Source organism: Capricornis sumatraensis, chromosome 8 (assembly GCF_032405125.1).
Source record: "Capricornis sumatraensis isolate serow.1 chromosome 8, serow.2, whole genome shotgun sequence".
Taxonomy (NCBI): Eukaryota; Metazoa; Chordata; class Mammalia; order Artiodactyla; family Bovidae; genus Capricornis; species Capricornis sumatraensis.
This window is the reverse complement of record NC_091076.1, coordinates 96,109,752-96,128,602: the sequence shown is the minus strand read 5'-3', so window position 1 is coordinate 96,128,602 and position 18,851 is coordinate 96,109,752. Positions and strand designations below refer to the sequence as shown.

The window sequence follows — 18,851 nt, the reverse complement described above, 5'->3', positions numbered from 1 at the left end:
CGAAGGGCCAGAGCATTATTCTTTTTTTTCCCACACTCTCCCACTCTCTTCTCTCCACGATTATTGACCGCCCCGGGGCCTGATCACAAACCCTGCTTGGCCAGGGAGGCGGACACCTCGTCAGCGAGGGTGGCGAGCTGCGGCGAGTCCACCATGTCGATGCTGCCGGTGGAGGACACGTTGCTGAGGTGCCGGGGGGACGTGTCCCCCGACACCACGGGTGACTTGTACACGATCTCCGCCCCGTGGTCGGTCTTGGCTTTGGCGTTCTCGCGGAAGGTCAGCTTGTGGGTTTCGATCTGTAAGAGAAGAGCAGGCAGGCTAAGGAGGAGAGCTGGGCCGGGTGACCGCCCGCTGGCCTTGGGAGGGAGGGAGCCATGGTGGCTACGACGGCTTCATGGCTTCCCAACAGCTAAGCTGCAGCCTCCTAGTCACCTGCCAGCCAGCCCCCCAGGCCCCCTCTCCAGAAGCAGAGACCATTGTGGGTTTTTTGTGTGCCCTTCTAGGAATAGCCCACACATGCAAACATGTATGTGTGAGAAAAAATACATATACATGTACATATAGGCATATATGTATAAATACATATACATATACAGGTACATACTACATATGGCACCAGTATCCACACGCTTTGCACTCTACCTTGCATTGTCCCTGCATAGCTCCCTCACTGCTGTTGAGGCTGTGTGCTTTCCCATGGCAGCAGATGTACCAAAATGTATCTACTCCCCTGCGGGTAGATATTTAGGCTGTTCCAACCTTTGCTCTCACAGACAATGCTGTGTGAAAAATGTTGAATAACTTTGTACTCACATCATTTCACATATGTACTGTGTCTCCTAGAAGTGGGATTGCTAGTAGGTCAAAAGGCATGTGCATTTCGCGTTGATGTGCACATGCACTTTGCCAGACTGCAAAGTGTGGAAAGAGAGGCTGCAGGAGATACAGGGAGGGGCCCAGATCCCCAGCCATCCAGCTTTGAGCCGAACACATTCCTCCCCTTTGCCAATGACTGATGAACCCTAGAGGTGGCAGCTGCTGTGGGCAGTGCTGGCAGGTGTACCAGAAAACATGATGCAACGGAGCCCTGATCAAAGCAGCGCATTGTTCTGAAATATACTCACAGCTCATACAACTCATTATCAAAAAAGCAAACAACTCAGTCAAAACTTAGGCAGATGATCTAAAAAGACATTTCTCTAAAGAAGACAAGGATGGCCAAGAGCACGCGAAAAGTTGCTCAACATCGCCAATTATTAGAGAAATGTGAGTCAAAACCACACGCGGCATCACCTCACTCCAGTTATAACGGCCATCAACAAAAAGTCTACAGGGAAGAGTTGCCATACGATCCAGCAGTCCTATGGCCACAGCAGCACTATTCACAGTCGCTGAAACGTGGGAACAACCTCACTGTCCATTGACAAATGAATAAAGAAGATGTGAGAATGGAATTCAGCCACAAAAGAATGAAATATTGCCATTTGCAGCAACAGGGATGCAACTAGAGATTATCATTCCAAGTGAAGTAAGTCAGAAAGAGACAAACACTATATATCATTTGTATATGGAATCTAAAACATGCTACAAATAAACCCATCTACAAAACAGAAACAGACTCACAGACAGAGATCAGACTTGTGGTTACCAAGAGGGTGTGGGGGAGGGATGGATTGGGAGTTTGGGATTAGCAGATGCAAACCAGTATCTATAGAATGGGTAAACAAGAAGGTCCTTCTGTATGGCACAGGGAATTCTATTCAGCATCCTGCGATAAACCATCATGGAAAGGAATACTAAAAAAAAAAAAGGATGTATGTATATAACTGAGTCATTTTGCTATACAGCATAGATTGGCACAACACCATAAATAAATGATATTGCAAAAAAAAAAAAAAAGATACAAATGAACTTATTTCCAAAACAGAGAGAGACTCACAGACAGAAAACAAACTTATGGTTACCAAAGGGGAAAGGGGAAGAGGAATAAATCAGAAGGTTAGGATTAACATATACCCTACTACATATAAAACAGATAAGCAACAAGAACCTATTGTCTAGCACAGGGAACTAACGATACTTAATACTTTGCAATAACCTATAAAGGAAAAGAATCAAAAAAACAATAGATGTAGGTATGTATAACTAAATCACTGCTCTACACAGGAAACTAACACAACACTCTAAATCAGCTAGACTTCAGTTTAAAAATAAAGAAAAAAGTAAGTAGAGCATCCTTGACCCGGAGGTCTTAGCTCCAGAGGATACCTGGAAAGCTCAGAAGCAGACAGTTGCGCTGGAGATGCCAAGCAGTGCAGGTATTCTCTCCTGATGAGCTCTGAAGTGATGGACACAGTACTCCTCAACATTTTTGGGGTCTTAGGACCTGGTTGGGGGCTTCCCAAGTGGCGCTAGTGATAAAGGGTCTGCCTGCCAATGCAGGAGACTTGAGAGACACAGGTTCGATCCCTAGATCAGAAAGATCCCCTGGAGGAGGGCATGGGAACCCACTCCAGTATTCTTGCCTGGAAAATCCCATGGACAAGGAAGCCTGGTGGGCTATGGTCCGTAGAGTCATAAAGAGTCAGACATGACTTAGCACAAACCCAAGACCTTCATGAGCATCTGGTGAGACCAGGAAGATGTGTACACCTGCCTGCCTGCTCTCACACACATATGACAACTTCCCACAAGTTCAGAAGTCCCCGGATCCCAAGAAAAGAGCCCCTATTGTAGGGGCATTTGAATGTAAAGAAAAATCAGGCTCCCACCTAAGCTATATGCTTATTTTGGGTGACTGCTTTGAAAAAACGACTCTTCTTTATTACTGTAACTGAAAGACCATTTTGACGTATGTTTATGTTCTTAAGAAAAATGTGACAGCCTCCTGGGAACGTCCCCAAACTCCCCAAGCTGAAAGGAGCTCGGGTGGCAGGGTTCCTGCACTCCACCGCTTGTCAGCAGTGTTGCTCATCACAGAGGGAAATGGGGCTGAACACGAGGAAACCCTCTGGGACCAGGACAGTGTCTTCCGGGCAGTGGGCAGGGCCCTCCCTTTCTGAGGCATCACAGAGATGAGTGAAAACAGAAGTCAAGACCTGGATTTGCGCCTAACTCGTGTTGTTTGATGACTACAGAGCTCCAGGCACCCTCCTGGACCCTGCCTCACCCTGGTCTCTGGGACGGGGGTATTTCCGTCCGTTTTGCTGAAGAAGAACCTAAGGCTGAGAGGGCTTGCAGAGCTTCCGGGGGTCACGCCTCCAAGCAGAGTCAAGCCCAGAGCTTTCCCCCATAAAGAGAAGCTTCCAGAGTCAAGGGTAGAGGCCTTCCTTCACCCGGAATCACCAACACCCAGACCTACCCACTCATTCCATATATAATCAGTCAGACTTTCCCGGGTGGGACGGCAGTTTCATTAAGCTCCCCAGGGCAGGGAGGTCCTGTGTTAAACAGGGCGGGGCAGCAATGGAGACAAGCTGGCCTTTTGCAAAAAAACCCTCTCATTTCCCTGGGTCTCACTTCTGATGGAGACCCAGGCACCCTGTATGTAAAAGCGTGATGGTCAGGGAGACCTGTGGGGAGCCAGGACCCCAGCCTCCCTTCAGCCTTCACGGGACTCCATTATTGGTCATCAGTGCCAACCGCTGCTTTAAGCACACACAGTGCAGCAAGTGCCGCTCAGAAACCACGCAGTCAGGCTTTCACCGCAAAGGTGGGGTGTGTCTGTCGGTCCAGACCAGAGGAGGAGGAGGTGGTGGGCAGGATGGGGGGAGGGGGCTGACTGCATGGGGACCCCAGCTCCCGCCAACCTTGGCCCAGCTGCCACTTCAACTAGTGGGGCCCTTTGCACTGCACCGCTGGGCTGGGTCTTGGTTTCTGTGCTGGGACGGCCCTTCTCTCTCCGTCCTCCTCAGTCAGCTGCTGGGAGGCACTGAAGACTGGAACACGAACCACCTGCAGAACTTCAGGGCAGGCGTGGGCAGGAAACCCCGGAGGGCATTTCACTGAATTTATGAAGAGAAAAAGCGCCGCCACACAACAGAATTCAGTGATGAGCCCAGAGGGAGGCACTGGGGTTCCCCAGCCCCCACTGCACACAGACATCCAGACCCAGGGCTTCTAGGAACCATGGGGAACACCCAGGTTCTTGGTCCAGTGGCCTCCTCATGGACACCTGCAGAGGCTTTGTTGAAACCTGGATTCCAGCATCACTGTTTGGCTCTAACTGCCTAGTGACCTATTTAGAAAATTAGGTCATGTTCCCATGACTGGCTCTTGGTGACTGAGGCTGGCTTTGGCAATGGCTACCTCCTTTTGGGGGTGCTGGCCAACCACAGGGCCGAGGGCAGTAGCTCTCACCTTTACCTGCACTGAAGAGTCACCCGGGGGCTTTAAAAGCTCCACTCCAGGCACCCAGATGGCTCCTGAGACAAACTAGTCAGAATCTCCAAGGCGGGGCCTGTGGCATCAAGGCTGTTAAAGCTCCCAAGGATGGCAAAGGGCAGCCCAGGTGGATCCCCACAAGTAGCTGAGACTCCACATCAAACCAGTCAGCATGGGACCCTCTGCTCTCCTGCTGAGACACTGGACTTTGTTACAGCCTCTGCCCCGCCCTTTTACCTTTTTATTCCCTCCGCCAGGGACGTGTGTGATGTTATCCAGGGACCCAATCTTCGACTGAACTCTATCCTTGAAGTCCAGCTTTTCAGATTTTACTTCCACTTGGCCACCTCCTGGAACACAACACACAAAGGGCGCCAAGCCTTGAGTGAGGGCTAAGCCAGTGACCCCATGCAGACGCTGACCTTGAGGAGGAGCTAAGACCAGCTTTTATTTAGAGTGTGGTTTGGAACAAGTAGGTCCTACCAAAGGGCTTGAAAACAATTTGCTTCATCTTCATTTTTTTCTTTTTATCTCACTAATCAGGGTGTACATCAAATATCTACTCAGCAAACTCTTCCTCCTTAATGCAAAGGTAAAGGACAGCTCAGTTCAAGAGAAATTATTCTAAATTCTAAATTGGTAGGCTTCCAAGGAGTGGAGCCTTCTATGCCAACATCCTGTAAGACCTCGGAATTAAACTGAAGGGCAAAATGCACCCTTCATAGGGAAGGGCCCTGACATTTTCTCCCTCCTCAGACACTTGATGCCTTGTCCAAGTGTGGGAGACATGACCTGAGGAAGAGATGAACCACATTACTTTCTTTGGAAGGATAAAGCCACTCAACAAAATTGCTCCACAGTGTGATGGGATGGTGGCCCCAGGAGAGGCAGAGAGACTCAACTCCCCCAAAATGTCCAAGACAGAAAATAATGACATTCTAAACTGCACTTCTGACCATCTCTCTTCCTGCAGTAATGTAATGGTTCAAGCCCCGGAGAGGACCTAACGGAGAAGCCCTGCTCTGGACTCTCAGGCAGGAGTTAGAATCTAGATCTGGGCTCTCCAAGATGGTAGCCAGTGGCTACTTAAATTTTATTTATTTTTAAATTTTAATTTAAATTTTTTGGCTGCACCGCACGGCTTGTGGGATCTTAGCTCCCGGATCAGGGAATGAACCTGGGACCGGCAGTCAAAGTGCCAAGACCTAACCTTTGGACCGCCATGGAATTTCTCAAATTTCATTACATAAAATTGGTTCATTTCCTCAACTGCACCGGCCACATTTCAAATGCTCAACAGCCGCATATGGTGAGTGGCTACCACAGTGAACAGGACAGGTACAGAACGTTTCCACTGTTGCAGGAAGATCTACAGGCGGCACCAATTTCCGCATGGCATGAGATGGAGAGGGGAAGGGTGCGCATGGAGAGTTCCACACTATCATTTCGGCGGGGACATGGCCATGACCCAGGAGTCCAATGTTGTAGCTGGAGCAGTGGGTGAAATGTCCCTCCTCTTGGCTGAGGACCAAACTGGGGACCAAATCCACGGAGCCAGTCTTCGGGAGCCAGATCAGGTTCTTCCCCAGCTTCAGAGGCCCTGTGCGCAGCCCGCTTGGAGGGCCGCGGGTCAGAGTTTAGCTCAGCATCCGCTCTCTGTTCTTACTTTGTCTTGGGCAGCCTGGTCCCGCTCCAGAGCTACACACAGAGCCACACCTCCCAGGCCCCAGCAAGCTCCACCTCCAACACTCTCCTTGATGGCCCATCTCATCCATCCTTCCCAGCCACTTCCGGAGAAGGCCCCGCCCCGTCCGGCCCCGCCCCCTGACCACCCCGCCCCGTCCTGCCTTCTACAAGAGCTACCTGGCTTATGATGGATGTTGCCTAATGAGCCACACTTGGAGGTCACCTTACTCAGATCCACTGGTTTGTAGACTATTTGCACCTGGAGGGGAGAGAGAACGAGAGAGAGTAAAACAGGATTGATTTTGCTGGGAGTGAAACAATGAAAATCAGCAGGCCCTGCTCGGACAGCATTTCCGGTCTGCCACGAGGAACTAGCACTGATGGGAAAATGTGTTGGAATTCTGCCAACCCTGCCCTGGGCGTGAAATAAATGGAGTGCCTTCGATCCCATAGGACAAGGGCCCTCAGAGAAATGCAGGGCTACCTCTCCATTGGGCACTGGTTTGGCAAACACACGTGAAAAGGTCATTATCTTTCCTGACATGAAATCGACAGATCGCATTCAGTGACGACAGAAAGAAGGGGTCCGTGTGTGCGGCAGCTGAAAAATCTTGGCAAAGCAAGATAGCCGTGTCTGCTGGGCCTCTGAGAGCAGAGGGCGGGGTGGGGTGGTTAGGAGCACCTTCTCCCAGGAGAAGCTTCACGAACCCCAGCACCCCAGAGCAGAACAACGATGGTCAGCGAGCGGGGAAGAGCACTTCGGCGACCCGGGAAGAGTGAAGCGCCAGGCTGCGCCTGGGCACACAGCGTCCTGGACAGTTAGGTTCTTTACCGAAAAGAGCAAAGCAACACGAGCAGGACAGTCAGGCGGCACAGCAGGAATCACGGGTTTAGTGTCTCAAGGAGACTCAGCAGACGCACGCGGGGAGGCCTAAGGGCCCCAGGGCTCAGAGCCGGCCTGAGGGTCCAGCATGTGGCCCAGCCACACAGCCACCCCCCAGCCGCCTGGAGGAGACACCCCCACAGGGACCCAGCGTCAGCAGAGGGGGTCTCCTTGAGGAAGTCTGCACAAAACCATGACTGTTGGGGCCCCTGATGGTCACGGGGTGACACGTCCCTTGTGTGAGGTCACCTGAGGACACAGGCCAATCACCACTGAGCCAGTGGGCTCCTGCTCCCAGCCCTGGAGTTACCTGGAGAGAGGAATGGCCTCGTGCCAAGAATGGGTTTAACAAGCACATCAAAGAGGAGTTTTTACTTAGGTCTAAATCATCTGGAACAACCCCAAATTACGTTCATCAAAATCATGTTGGCATTTGTCGATTACTGGCAGAGTTGATGGAGGCTGACCAGGGGACGTGGCCTGTGTGCCTAGGTGTGGGGAGGGAGGCGCGGGGAGTCTGCGCCTGTGGGGGTGGGTGGGTTAATGAGGGGTTCTGAGCCTGCGCTCCAGGTGGGGTGCTGGAGTTGGGGAGATAGGGAGCTGTGGAAACTAGCCCCTTTCCTCGCAGGAGCAAGATAGCAAAGGCTGGTGTGTGCGAGGCTTCCCTCTCTTTTCAGCCTGTTTGGCTGGGGGTGGGGGGTGGGGTGAGGGTGTAATCAGTTGTGGAGGAGGAGGGTGGGGCTGTGTAGAAGGGAGAGCCTGGATTGGCCGGGAGGAAAGGGGGAAGGCATGATGGAGGGGGAGGGAAGGGGAGGGGAGAGAAATGGGGGAGGGCGGGGGAGGATGGGAGCCAGGACAGGGAGGGCTCAGGCGGTTGAGGCTGGGGAGGGAGGAAGCCAGGCTCCGGAGTGAAGCCGGGAGTCAATAACGAGGCAGGGAGAACCGCGGCAAGGAGCAGGGCCTGCCTGCTGGGGAGTCACATCCAAGCTGAGGAGGGGCTCCCTGCCAGGCCAGGGGCCCACAGCCCCCCAAGCGCTTGAGGCTGACATTGCGCAGGGACTTATCACCCTCAGCCACCTTTCACCAGAAGAGCTATGACAGCTCCTACTGCAGCGGTCACGAGCCAACATCTTGTGGCTCTCTGCTGGGTCCCAGGCTAGTCCGCCGGCCCACAGAGTGCAGGACAGACGGGAGGTTCTCCTGGGGAAGTCCCTCGAGGTCTTAGGCACTGCCCTCCCAGCAGCTGGCATGTACCCCCTCCTCCAAGCTTCCGCTGGAAACTGCGGTCTGCACGCCTCCAGCCCCAGCAGCACAACCTCCCATCAGCCGACCAGACACGAGTTAAACCGGAAAACACATGTCTTTCCTGCTCTGGCTGAAGCCCCCGTTCGGCAGGGAAACCAGGAGTCAAAGCTAAAACAGCAATGTCACCCAGAGCCTGTGGTCAGGCTGGCAGCGGGTGCAGGTGGTCCCCACCCCTTCTCTTGGCAGAAGACAAGGTGGCAGTGGGACAGGAGAGCAGGGACGGGGGACACTGGGCAGGGGGGACACTGAGCAGACACTGGTGAGGGAAGCGTTAGTGAAGCACCATGCAGCAGCCTCGGGGTGAGTGCCCACCACTCCGGGGGCCACTCACAGAGCCCGCCCTGGGTGCCCAGGGCGGGAGGCAGCAGCACATTGCAAGAATAAACCCTCAGGTCTGGATGTGGATGATGTATGGGTAGAGGCTGGGCACTTTCTGGACAGAGCACACCCCCCAGGGCTTCCACTGTCCTATAAACCACCCTCTCCCCAGCGCTGCCAGCTGGGGACCAGATGCCTGCTCTCACAAGCCATCCTTTTCCCCAGGGGTGGACGTCAAAGGGGCTTGAATCTCCTGCTCCCCAGAATGTTTCAACATTTGCCTACGGCCGACCAAGAGAGCCTGGCGGAGCAAGAGGGCTGTGGAGAAGGGGGGCCGAGCCTCAGGATGCCGAATCTGCACCCAGTTTGGTCACTTGGAAGATCCCGCCAGAGCTGATCAAGTGGGCAGGCAAGAATGAGGATGCCAGCCCCAAATCTCAGGGATGCATCCAGTGGGGACGCAGGGAGTCCCCAGGGACACCTGGAGGCAGCCAAACGTCAAAGGGCTCCAAGCAGCATTTCTGTCCCCCCTCAGCTGCGGGCCGCTCCCTATACTTTTGTTGGGTTCTTTCGCATCTGGAGCTTCCGCCAGGGGTGGAACTGGTTTCAAACAAGAGCCAAGAGGCTTACGAATCAGCTCATCCCTCGCAGACCTGGAGAAGACAGATGGGAGCAGAACCTGGTGGCCTCTGCTTGTCCCGAGGCAGGACTGTAAAGACCTTGGTGTGGCCCAGCTGTTCCCAGTGGAGCCCCTTAAAGTGAACCTACCCAGGTGATGGAGGAGGTGGTGTCAGAGCCCAGTCTCAGGTGCCACCACCTTCAGCTCTAACTCACATGGGCTGTGGGGCTCCCCGTGACCGGGCGCAACAATGGGGCTGGGAGGACCCCGCTTCCAGGAAAGGGTCGGAGGACCAGTCACTCGATCTGACCATGCAACAGGGCACCCCTCCTGGACCCGTGGGTGCGGGGCGTCTGGGTTGCATTTACTTGGGGACCTGGTAGACTCTGCACCTGAGCATGGTTTATTCTATGCAATGTCTCGCAAGTACAAACACTCATGCCACTTCTCAAACCCGGAACCACAGCTGGAAAGTGTGACGGTACTCACACTGCCGCCTCCTGGCACGTGTTTGATATTATCCTTTGAGCCACACTTGGACTGGACGTTGCTAAGATCCAGCTTCTTATTAATTATCTGCACCTTTGACAGCCAGAAAAAAGGATGAGTGACACACCACACCCAGACGTGTCTGCCCGCACAAACACACTCGCTGCCTGGCTGCAGGCCTGGGGAGAGGAGGGCAGGCTGATTCACACCTCCCTGGGGAGCATTCCAGAACTGTGAGTGGTTGGAGATGGACCCCACCTTACAGCCCTGGGCTTACAAAACAGATCATCAGAAGTGGCTCTTCCCTTTCCAGGAGGATTGCAGTAGGGCGGCCTCCCCGGTCAGAGAGCACCTCGGAGGTGGGGGTCCACCAGGTTGAGATGGAGCAAATGCTGTTACATTATTAAATGAATAAATAAAAGGTCCTCACTGCGGCCTCACTCACACACCTACCAGACCCATCTGAACATGCACCGAGACCTTTACCTGGCTGTTCTCGAGTCTGTAGGCACTGCAATCTCCTGCAGGTATATTGTTAAAATCCCAGATCCCACTCCTGACCTTAGACTCTCGGGCTTCTGAAAAGCTCCCCTGGTGTTTCGTTCCTGTTCAAGAATCCCTGACTTCATGGGGAGGGCAAGGGTAGATTTATGGAGAAGGTAAATCCAGACCCCTTCAGGGAAGGCCTGTGTCTCTTGGGAAGGCACGGTGAGTGCCCGCCCTTCCATCCATCGGCTGGTCCTCGGCCATGAACCCCCAGGCGCTCAGCAGGAACAGTGCTCCCAGGCACCCTTCCGTAAGTTTCCCTGAGCAGGTGTGGGGATGGTAGAGACCATACTGTTTTTCTGCGAGGCTCCCTTTTTTCCAGGTCCCACGGGAAAAGTGTGAGGCTATTAACATTCAGCGGGGGGGTGGGGGGGGCAGATTTTTATCCCATTGTCTGTGTATGAATACATAGAGGAGGCGAGCTGAACTCCACGATTTGTCTTCGAGAGCGGTGATCCATCATCACCAGGGGCCCCTCATCAGGAGGCTCAGTATTTGCAAACACGAGGCCTTAGTTTTCATCGATCACAGGTATGAACAACTGCCAACTAAAGTTCCCAATGAAGTACCAGCACACCCTCTAAAATTCTGGAAAAGTGGCAGTCGCTGCTGGGGGGCCCACTAACCCTGAGGCTGGGGGTGGTCAGAGCCCGGGCCTGCCTTATCTCAGGAGAAGGGTTCCAAATCTGACCCTAGAGCCGGCCATCAGGGGTCCACAGGTCCTCAGCCAATGGAGGAAATAAGGACGTGATAGCAAAAGTTATCCATCCTACCATTTTGATATTAAAATGAACTTATCCTCCAGTAAGATTTTAAAAATGACTTTCCCTCCATTAAATTGTTAATTATTAAATTACATTGGTAATAGATAATATTTTAGTATCATTAACCTGGCAAGCTAAATACAGTAATTTTCTCTTAGGCTCCATCCCTGTTTTTTCCCTTAATTTCATTGATCTGGATTGAAAAACCTGGGAAATACATATCTAACCCACCTCTTTGTTTTCTTTTATGTTCCTTTAAAGTAAAAAGCTGTGTATGTTTTTCATTAAGTAATAAAACTATGTTCTTGAAAAACAGAGGTTCAAGAAAAGTTTTCTGGCTACTCTAACACAACCACTACTGCATTTTCTTATACTCTTGAACTCTCATATATAAAAATAAAACTGCCACTGTAGACACATAAATGTATGCCTATATATTTTATATCTGTCTTTACCAAGTATTTGCCATGTTCTACAGTCATCAGAAGCCTTAAAAAAATGTCCTATTCCCTTTTGTGTTATCTATGCTATCAGATATTTATATTGATTTCATGTTAAATAATACAAACAGCCTCACCATGGACATTGTTCTACAAGTTTTTCCCATTTTGAGGATTATTTTCATAGCACAAAGTCCCAGAAATACAATTTCTGGGCCAAAGTTATAAATACTGTAAAAATCCCACACACAATCCTCCAAATGGCTTTTTAAAGGGTCAGATTAATTTCTCCTGTGAGCACTGGTGAGACAGTTTCACTATATTGCCACTAGCATTGTGCGATTAAAAGAAATTGTTTTTATTTCCTTGATTAAAATAGATTTGTATTGTTGGCTTATTCTGCATTTTCTTTATTATTAAAATTGTTCCTTTGTCCTTTTTTGTTAGTAGTTGTATTTATTTTTCTAGCATACAAATGCTGATATTTTAATATACTTCCTTTGTAACATTTCTTCCTCTGTAACTTCTCTGGTTTTTTGTTTTTTGGGTCGTGTCACGGGGCACCTGGGATCTTAGCTCTCCACCCAGGGATCAAACCCGGGCCCCCTGCACTGGATGCGTAGAGTCGCAACCACTGAACCACCAGGCAAGTCCAGCTTCTCTGGTTTTTAAGTGTAAAAACCATCCCTCATCTAGAGGCTGGATGAATACCTAATTCCATGTCAACCTTTCCGCCTGCCACCTTACTGATGAAGAGGCCATTTAAAACCCAAAGAAGTTCAGTGACTTTCTCTAATCAGCAACAGAATCCACACAGGAATCTAGATCTGGGTGTTTCTGCGGCCACGGATACCTATGTAACAACAGTTTGCCTGAGTTGTCCTCAAGCCTGTTGTCTCATAAGCTAAATAGAAACAAGACTCTCTAGGTGAACGGTGATGTCTCTCCTCCCAGCAAGGAGACAGTAGGCGGCACCTCAGCCCCGGCTTGAGCTGAGATGAGGAGGTGGAACAGGTTTTCTCACCTGCTTCACAGGGAGTTGCTGTCACCGTCTGCAAAATGTCTTTGAATTGTTTTGTCCCACCCTCAAATTTCAAGGAGTCCCACATGCACTCCTGCTTTGGGGATCATTTTTTATTCATAACTTTCCACCAAATAAGTTCCAGAAGCAGACTTGCCTACTTTCACAAGAGAACTGGAGCAGTTTAGAATTGGAAAGTACAGACACACACACACACACAAAATAATAAAACAAGAAAATTGAAAAGACAGTTAAGAGAAGGGGAGGTCATCAGGACTGACGATCATAAGGCTGATCATTACATTTGGCTCTGTGGAGAAGGAAATGGCAACTCACTCCAGTATTCTTGCCTAGGAAATCCCAAGGACAGAGGAGTCTGGCGGGCTACAATACGTGGAGTCACAGAAGAGTCGGACAAACTTAGCAACTAAACAACATTTAGCTCTGAGCTTCCGGGAAGTCAAAACAAAAAGGGAAATGTGATGGGTTACATAACTCTAATCTGACAAAGAACACTGACCAGTTTTTCAAGGAGAATAGCCTTGTTTTCTGTACTAATCCTTACAAGAAAGTCATCAAATGACTCGAGACATAAAGCAATAACACAATGTGCAACAGACACAGAAATGTTTTCTCCAGGCTTCTTCTTGTTCCCACAAAAAAGGCAACAAACTTTTGTGGGATTTGGCAAGAGACATAAGGATATTTAGCAAGCAGGCCTGAATTACTGTTAGTCCTCAAATTAAGCCAACACCCTTTACAGAATGGTAGATTTACAGAAAGGAAAAATAAAAAGGGCAATGGTTGTCATTATGAAATTGGAATCCTGAAACTTAAGTTCTCAACTATAGTAAATGTGTGATATTGAGCCTCAGCTCCGGGGCAGACACTGCAAATAGCCAAAGGGAAAAGCAATGTTTTGGAAGCTCCAAATTTTGATCTAGGAGACCACTAGTCAAGGGACAAATTCCTGTGGTCAGGGTTTGACCCTGGAGGAGAGGTTGGGGTGGCATAAGGCCGGGAGCAGGTCCATTTGGGTTTACTCCATTTCCTGGAAAACCTGAAATGGTTCCTAACCCACATCAGATCTTGTTCTGGTTCTGTTTGGGCTCAGATTTCTCGAGGTGCTCCAGATGGCCCAGCCCTCCCTCCACCCTCAGCAGCTCCCAGGCTGCCCAAGTGTCCTTGGGCCGCCCCTGGAGGGGCCTGTCTCCAGCACTGTCTTGTGCTGGGCCCGGCGTGGCTTCACTAGGGTCAACAGGCCCAGTGCTGAGGACTGGGGGCTGGGATGTTCTGGAGGAAATCTAACCTGGGGTGAGCACTGGACACCCACAGCAAGCCTTCTCTTCAAGTCCAAAGTGGTCAGCTTGAGAACTGACACTGGAGATCAAATATTAGGGGAGTCATTTCCATAGACAGGGGAGCCTGGCGGGCTGCAGTCCAGAAGGTCACAGAGAGTGGGGCACGACTGCACACACAGAGCGCCCCTTTGCAACTGTTTATGCTGCTCCTTTAAACAGTGACTGACCCAAGAATCTTTAAAATGATGGAACTTATACAAGATTTTTTTTTTCATAAACACAGATGCTGTGGACGGGGAGAGATGTCCAGAGGGTCTCAAGGCTGCCCCCCAGGAGGGGCCCCGCCTGGTTCTGCACAGCCTGACACCTCAGGTCAAGTTCAGTTGAGTCCCGGGGCCTGATCCAGGACAAGCAAACTATCCTAGGTCCAGACTCACTTTCTTTACTCTGCATCGATGTTCTACACTTGTACTTTTAAAAATGAGACTTGAAACTTTGTCAACAAATGTAACAAATTTTTAAAACACTTCAGGGCTCCAGAACCAGACACTTATAGCGTGCTATTGCCATCTTGTGGCCATCTGGAACATCGCAGCTCAAGCCTGTCCAAGCCCTGTAGCTCTGGTGAGTTTCAGGCCTGCCTGGGGGGGCCTTTGCATCTAAGTTCCTGGCTTGCACATTCTGAGGAAGTGACTTTAGCTCCATCTGCTCAAAGCCAACCAGACCACCTCCCATGCTCTGGTCATGACTCTGCAAGTCCCTTTTCACCTTGGAACCCACAAGTATCCCCTGAGTTCTCCTTACCTGGCCGCCTCAGCCCTGATGAACTCCTTCTCTCTCACTCTGGGAGGTACCTGGGACCTCTGCTCTCCACTGACTCCCTAGAGAGGCTGCTGAGGTTGGTGCTGCCCTAACCTCGGCTGGGTCCACACTCACCCTCTTATTCAATACCCTCTCCGCGACTGACTGTGGAGCCTGAGGCTCTGCCAGGGGGTGCCCTCCACTCTCCATCCTATGCTGTCTGGACCAAGAGACCCAGCAGGGACCTCCCTCTATCAGCTGTTAACTCTCCAAAGCTCACATGTAAACAAACAAAGCTCCACCCTAACCCACACCCGTCTGCCACCCCAGCTGGTGCCAGTTTTAGCTTTATTTTGCTTTAGTTCTCAGGACTCCAGGTGCAGTTTCCCCAGAGTCGTTCTCAGTCTGTGTCCCCAACAGTATATGGGTGGGGCGGGGGGGGGGGGGGGGACGGTGGCGGTTCGGGCGGGTACAAGAACTGTCCTTTTAAAGACTTGATGATGGTCCTAAACAAGGATCTGTCCTGTCTTCTCTGCTTTGTTGGTGACAATTGTGTGCAACACTCCACAACGCAGGTGACCCTCAGTGTGGGGAACCCTCAATGGTGCAGCAGGCTCCTCCCTCCTGCATAAGCTTCCCTGGCCAACCTCTCCTTTTGCCCCTGCTTAATCAGCTCAGTGTCTCTCTCTCCTGCCTGGGCCTTGGGGTAGGAACTCGGCACAGGGCCTGGCACTCAGAGGTGCCCCAGAAATGCTGGATGAAGAAAGGGAAGAAGGAAGGAATCAGTTTTTGATACTATTGTATGCTCCATTTTCTAAATTTATTTCTGTCGTCTCTTTGTGTATTGTTTCTTTGCTTGTATTCTTTTTTCCCCACCAATAAGAGCATAATTTATATGCTGCAGTCAATTAAAAAAAAATTAAAGCATTTAAAATGATGAATTCCTTCTAAGTATAATTTGGGGGCATTGCCACATAATTTATGGCATTTGTAACCAAGACACTTGGAAAAGGCATTTTTATTTCTAAACTGAATGAGCAGTGACAAAGGAAAATTTGATTTTTGAGCATTTGTGGTCATGTTAACAATATGCATACAATGAAGTTTGTGTATCACACTGAGGTTAGAAATGAGAAGCAATTTCTGCTTCTCTCTATTTATATGTATTTTTCTTTATGGACTAAATAGATTATTGACACATCTGAACTCTTAACAACAGATAAACCCTTTTCCTTACAGTTTGATTCCTTGTATTTGTTAATTTTTCCTTTTCAATTATATGAACTATGTCCTTTTATTGTTTTTATTTTACTAATAAAAACATAGATATTTTACTAATATCTACTGTGACACTTTCAGTCACAACTGTATTTCTAGCCAGTTTTTTTTTTTTTTTTAATTTTTTTTGATTACACTGCATGGCATTTGAGATCTTAGTTCCCAGACCAGTGGAAGCACAAAGTCTTAACCCTGGACCGCCAGGGAAGTCCCTCCATTTTTTTTCTAATTAGAAATGGTTTCACTATAAAAAATTAAGGAAGAAAGGTAAAAATAGAAAAAAAGAATCAGTCACAATTTCTCTGAGCCACTATTAGCGTTTTGTCATATTTGTCTTCTCTACATGGCTTTTATACAGGTGGTAGATATAACCTACAAAATTTATACAGTTTTGTTTTTAACTTACTTATAGTATTTCCAAAGATAATTATTAATGACTGCAAATATTTTATAGTATGGCATCACTATTATTTCTAATTTAGACTTTTGAGTTATTTTGTTTTGCAATTATTAATAAAGCACAATCTGCATTCTTGTGCATGAAGCTTTTTCTGAATTTAGAGCCTTCTTTCTTTCCCTGATTTTGAGTATACAGCATTTACTGTACATCAAGTGTGAAGCCAGAGGGACACAAAGATCTCAAGGTGACCTTCAATCTAGTCCAGAGGAAGGGGATATGAGATCCTTCAACAAGACCCATTGATTTAGCAGAATTAAACTGTGAAAACTATGAATAATCCTTTTTTATATCCAAAAGGACTGCAGGGATTCACACCCTCATCAGGATAGAAGGATGTTAATTTCGTATCGCTTACACCTGCAGTGGGTCCTTTTTGTTCTTTAGGTGTTTTAAATGCTGGTTCTGTGTGTCTGAACTCCCCCCTCCATGATCCCCCTAGGCATAGCACTGGGACAGACTCTGGGGAAGGGGGTGCAGGACCTAGGGCCTGACCTGGGCTGGGTCTGAGTCGTCTGAGGAGCCAGGTGCTTGGAATCTGAAAATAGCGGCAGGGGCAGGACCAGAAGTGGGAAAAAAGAAAAAGAAAATTAGTCCCAGATCCAGGGCTCGTGGGAGGCTCCAGCAGTCAGGGTTGAAACCAGAGGTCAGTAAGAATTCAGGGACACGGGGTTTCAGCCTGGACTGCTGAACCCCTGGGAACGCCTGGGGTGGCCCCCTCAAGACATTCGAGGTTCATGTAAGGCTCTGACACTAGGATTTTTTAAAAACAAGATCCGTTTTCTTTTAAAATTAAATTTTAGGTTGCACTGGGTCTTGGTTGCTTCAAATGGTGTGTGTAGGGGGGGGCTACTCTTCCTCGTGGTGCACAGGCTCCGGGCACATGGGCTTAGTTGCTCCCTAGCTTGTGGGATCTTCCAGACCAGGGATCAGTACCCATGTCCCCTGCATCGGCAGGCAGACTCTTATCCACTGTACCACCAGGGAAGTCCAGGCCTTAGGATTTTTAAAAGAATCCCTCCCCCTCCCTACCCCAGATGACTCTCCTCTGCTGCTCCTTCCTCCCCTTCCCAATTCTGGTGGATCCAGCTGGTTAGGTTAAAGTGGCCAAGTGATTACTTGAATTTTCCTTTAAAAGTAATTTTGTTCTGGACTCTTCATGTTCACTGTGGCAAATCATGAAATCAGAGAAGAGTATGAAGAAAACAGACATTTTACATTTTTTTTCCAACCAACAAGTTAGACTGATGTGCGGTTTTCAGTCTCTGCAGGTTTATAAACCAGTCCTTCGCCTCCTTCTTCAGCGTGTCACCTACTGGGGAAGTTGGGTTATTCTTCAGACTCTTGAAGTGTTGTCCCTTTTACTGTATATGCTGGGCCGAATGAGAGGCCACAGGGACTCAGATCTCACAAGGACCTCCAGTAAAGTCATTTTTTTCTTTTAATTTTGGCTGATCTCAATCTTCGCTGTGGCACGCAGGCCTCTCCTGTTGCCATGAGCGGGCTTCTTGTGTTTTAGGGCACAGGCTCCAGGGTGCACTGGATCAGTAGTTGAGGCACATGGGCTTAGCTGCCCCACAACATGTGGGATCTAAGTCCCCCGACCAGGGATCCTCTGCATTGGAAAGTGAAGTCGCTCAGTCATGTCCGGCTCTGCAAGTCCATGGACTATAGCCTACCAGGCTCCTCTGTCCATGGAATTGTCCAGGCAAGGACACTGGAGTGGGTTGCCATTTCCTTCTCCAGGGGATCTTCCCGACCCAGGGATCGAACCTGGGTCTCCCACAATGCAGGCAGACTCTTTACCATCTGAGCCACCAGGGAAGCTCTTGGAAGGTAGATTCTTAACCACTGGACCACCAGCGAAGTCGCCAGTTGAGTCATCTCAAGAGGTCTTCTGCATGGATCGATCCCAGGGACCTTTTTTCCCCTTTTGTTTTCTTTTTTATCTACTTTTTTGTTTTTGTTTTTCCTGGAGATTAATCTGTTGATCTTTGTTGTTATGGCTCTGGTTTTCTTTGTTTCATACAGTTTTCTAAGTTTTGCATGGAATTTACGAGGACGCTGCTACTCCCCTCTCGGCCACTTCCCCACATCTCCTTCCCCAATAAACCCCAAGAAAAGTCATTTTTCTCCTTTACCCGTCAAGTCTGTAGCTGTGGACAAGCATCTGCAACCATGCGGTACAGCCATAACCTGGGGCAGCCTCTCCCTTTCCATCCTAAGCATTGAGTCACTGGCCCTCAGGCCACTGGACTCCTCTCCCTAACCGACTGGGCCCCGGCAGCTCGGGTGCGAGGGGTGGGTTCCTCCCTGCTCAGCCCTGTCACTGCTGCTTCAGCAGGGTTTCGAGAATGGGGCCAAATGCTGCCCAGACCCTCCAGGCTGACCTCTGACGGGGTGCAGCCCGGGCTGGGGGAGCCGCTGTGTGACAGAGCCCCGTGGGCAGGGAGACGCTGCCCATCACAGCCTCCTCTGGCTGCGAGCGCGCTGGTCGCAGCCCCACGGTCTTCTCAGTGGTGCAGAGCTGGCCGTGTCGGGTTTTGTTTTTCAGTTT

The 18,851-nt window shown here is 49.8% G+C and overlaps 1 protein-coding gene across 10 annotated transcripts in view; it reads right to left on the bottom strand.

The window, feature by feature from the left end:
• The window catches only part of MAPT (microtubule associated protein tau), a 49,850-nt gene continuing 30,999 nt past the window's right edge, over window positions 1-18,851 (bottom strand). For 6 of the 10 annotated variants that reach the window (XM_068976752.1, XM_068976755.1, XM_068976756.1 and 3 more), the window contains 4 exons: window positions 9,687-9,779; window positions 6,250-6,331; window positions 4,624-4,736; window positions 1-299 (listed from right to left, as the gene is read on the bottom strand). In XM_068976752.1, the coding sequence (XP_068832853.1) occupies window positions 84-299; window positions 4,624-4,736; window positions 6,250-6,331; window positions 9,687-9,779 (504 nt within the window). In that variant the 3' untranslated portion in view covers window positions 1-83. The remainder of the gene's footprint in view (window positions 300-4,623; window positions 4,737-6,249; window positions 6,332-9,686; window positions 9,780-18,851) is intronic. The other 4 variants (XM_068976757.1, XM_068976753.1, XM_068976759.1 and 1 more) reach the window with 1 other exon arrangement.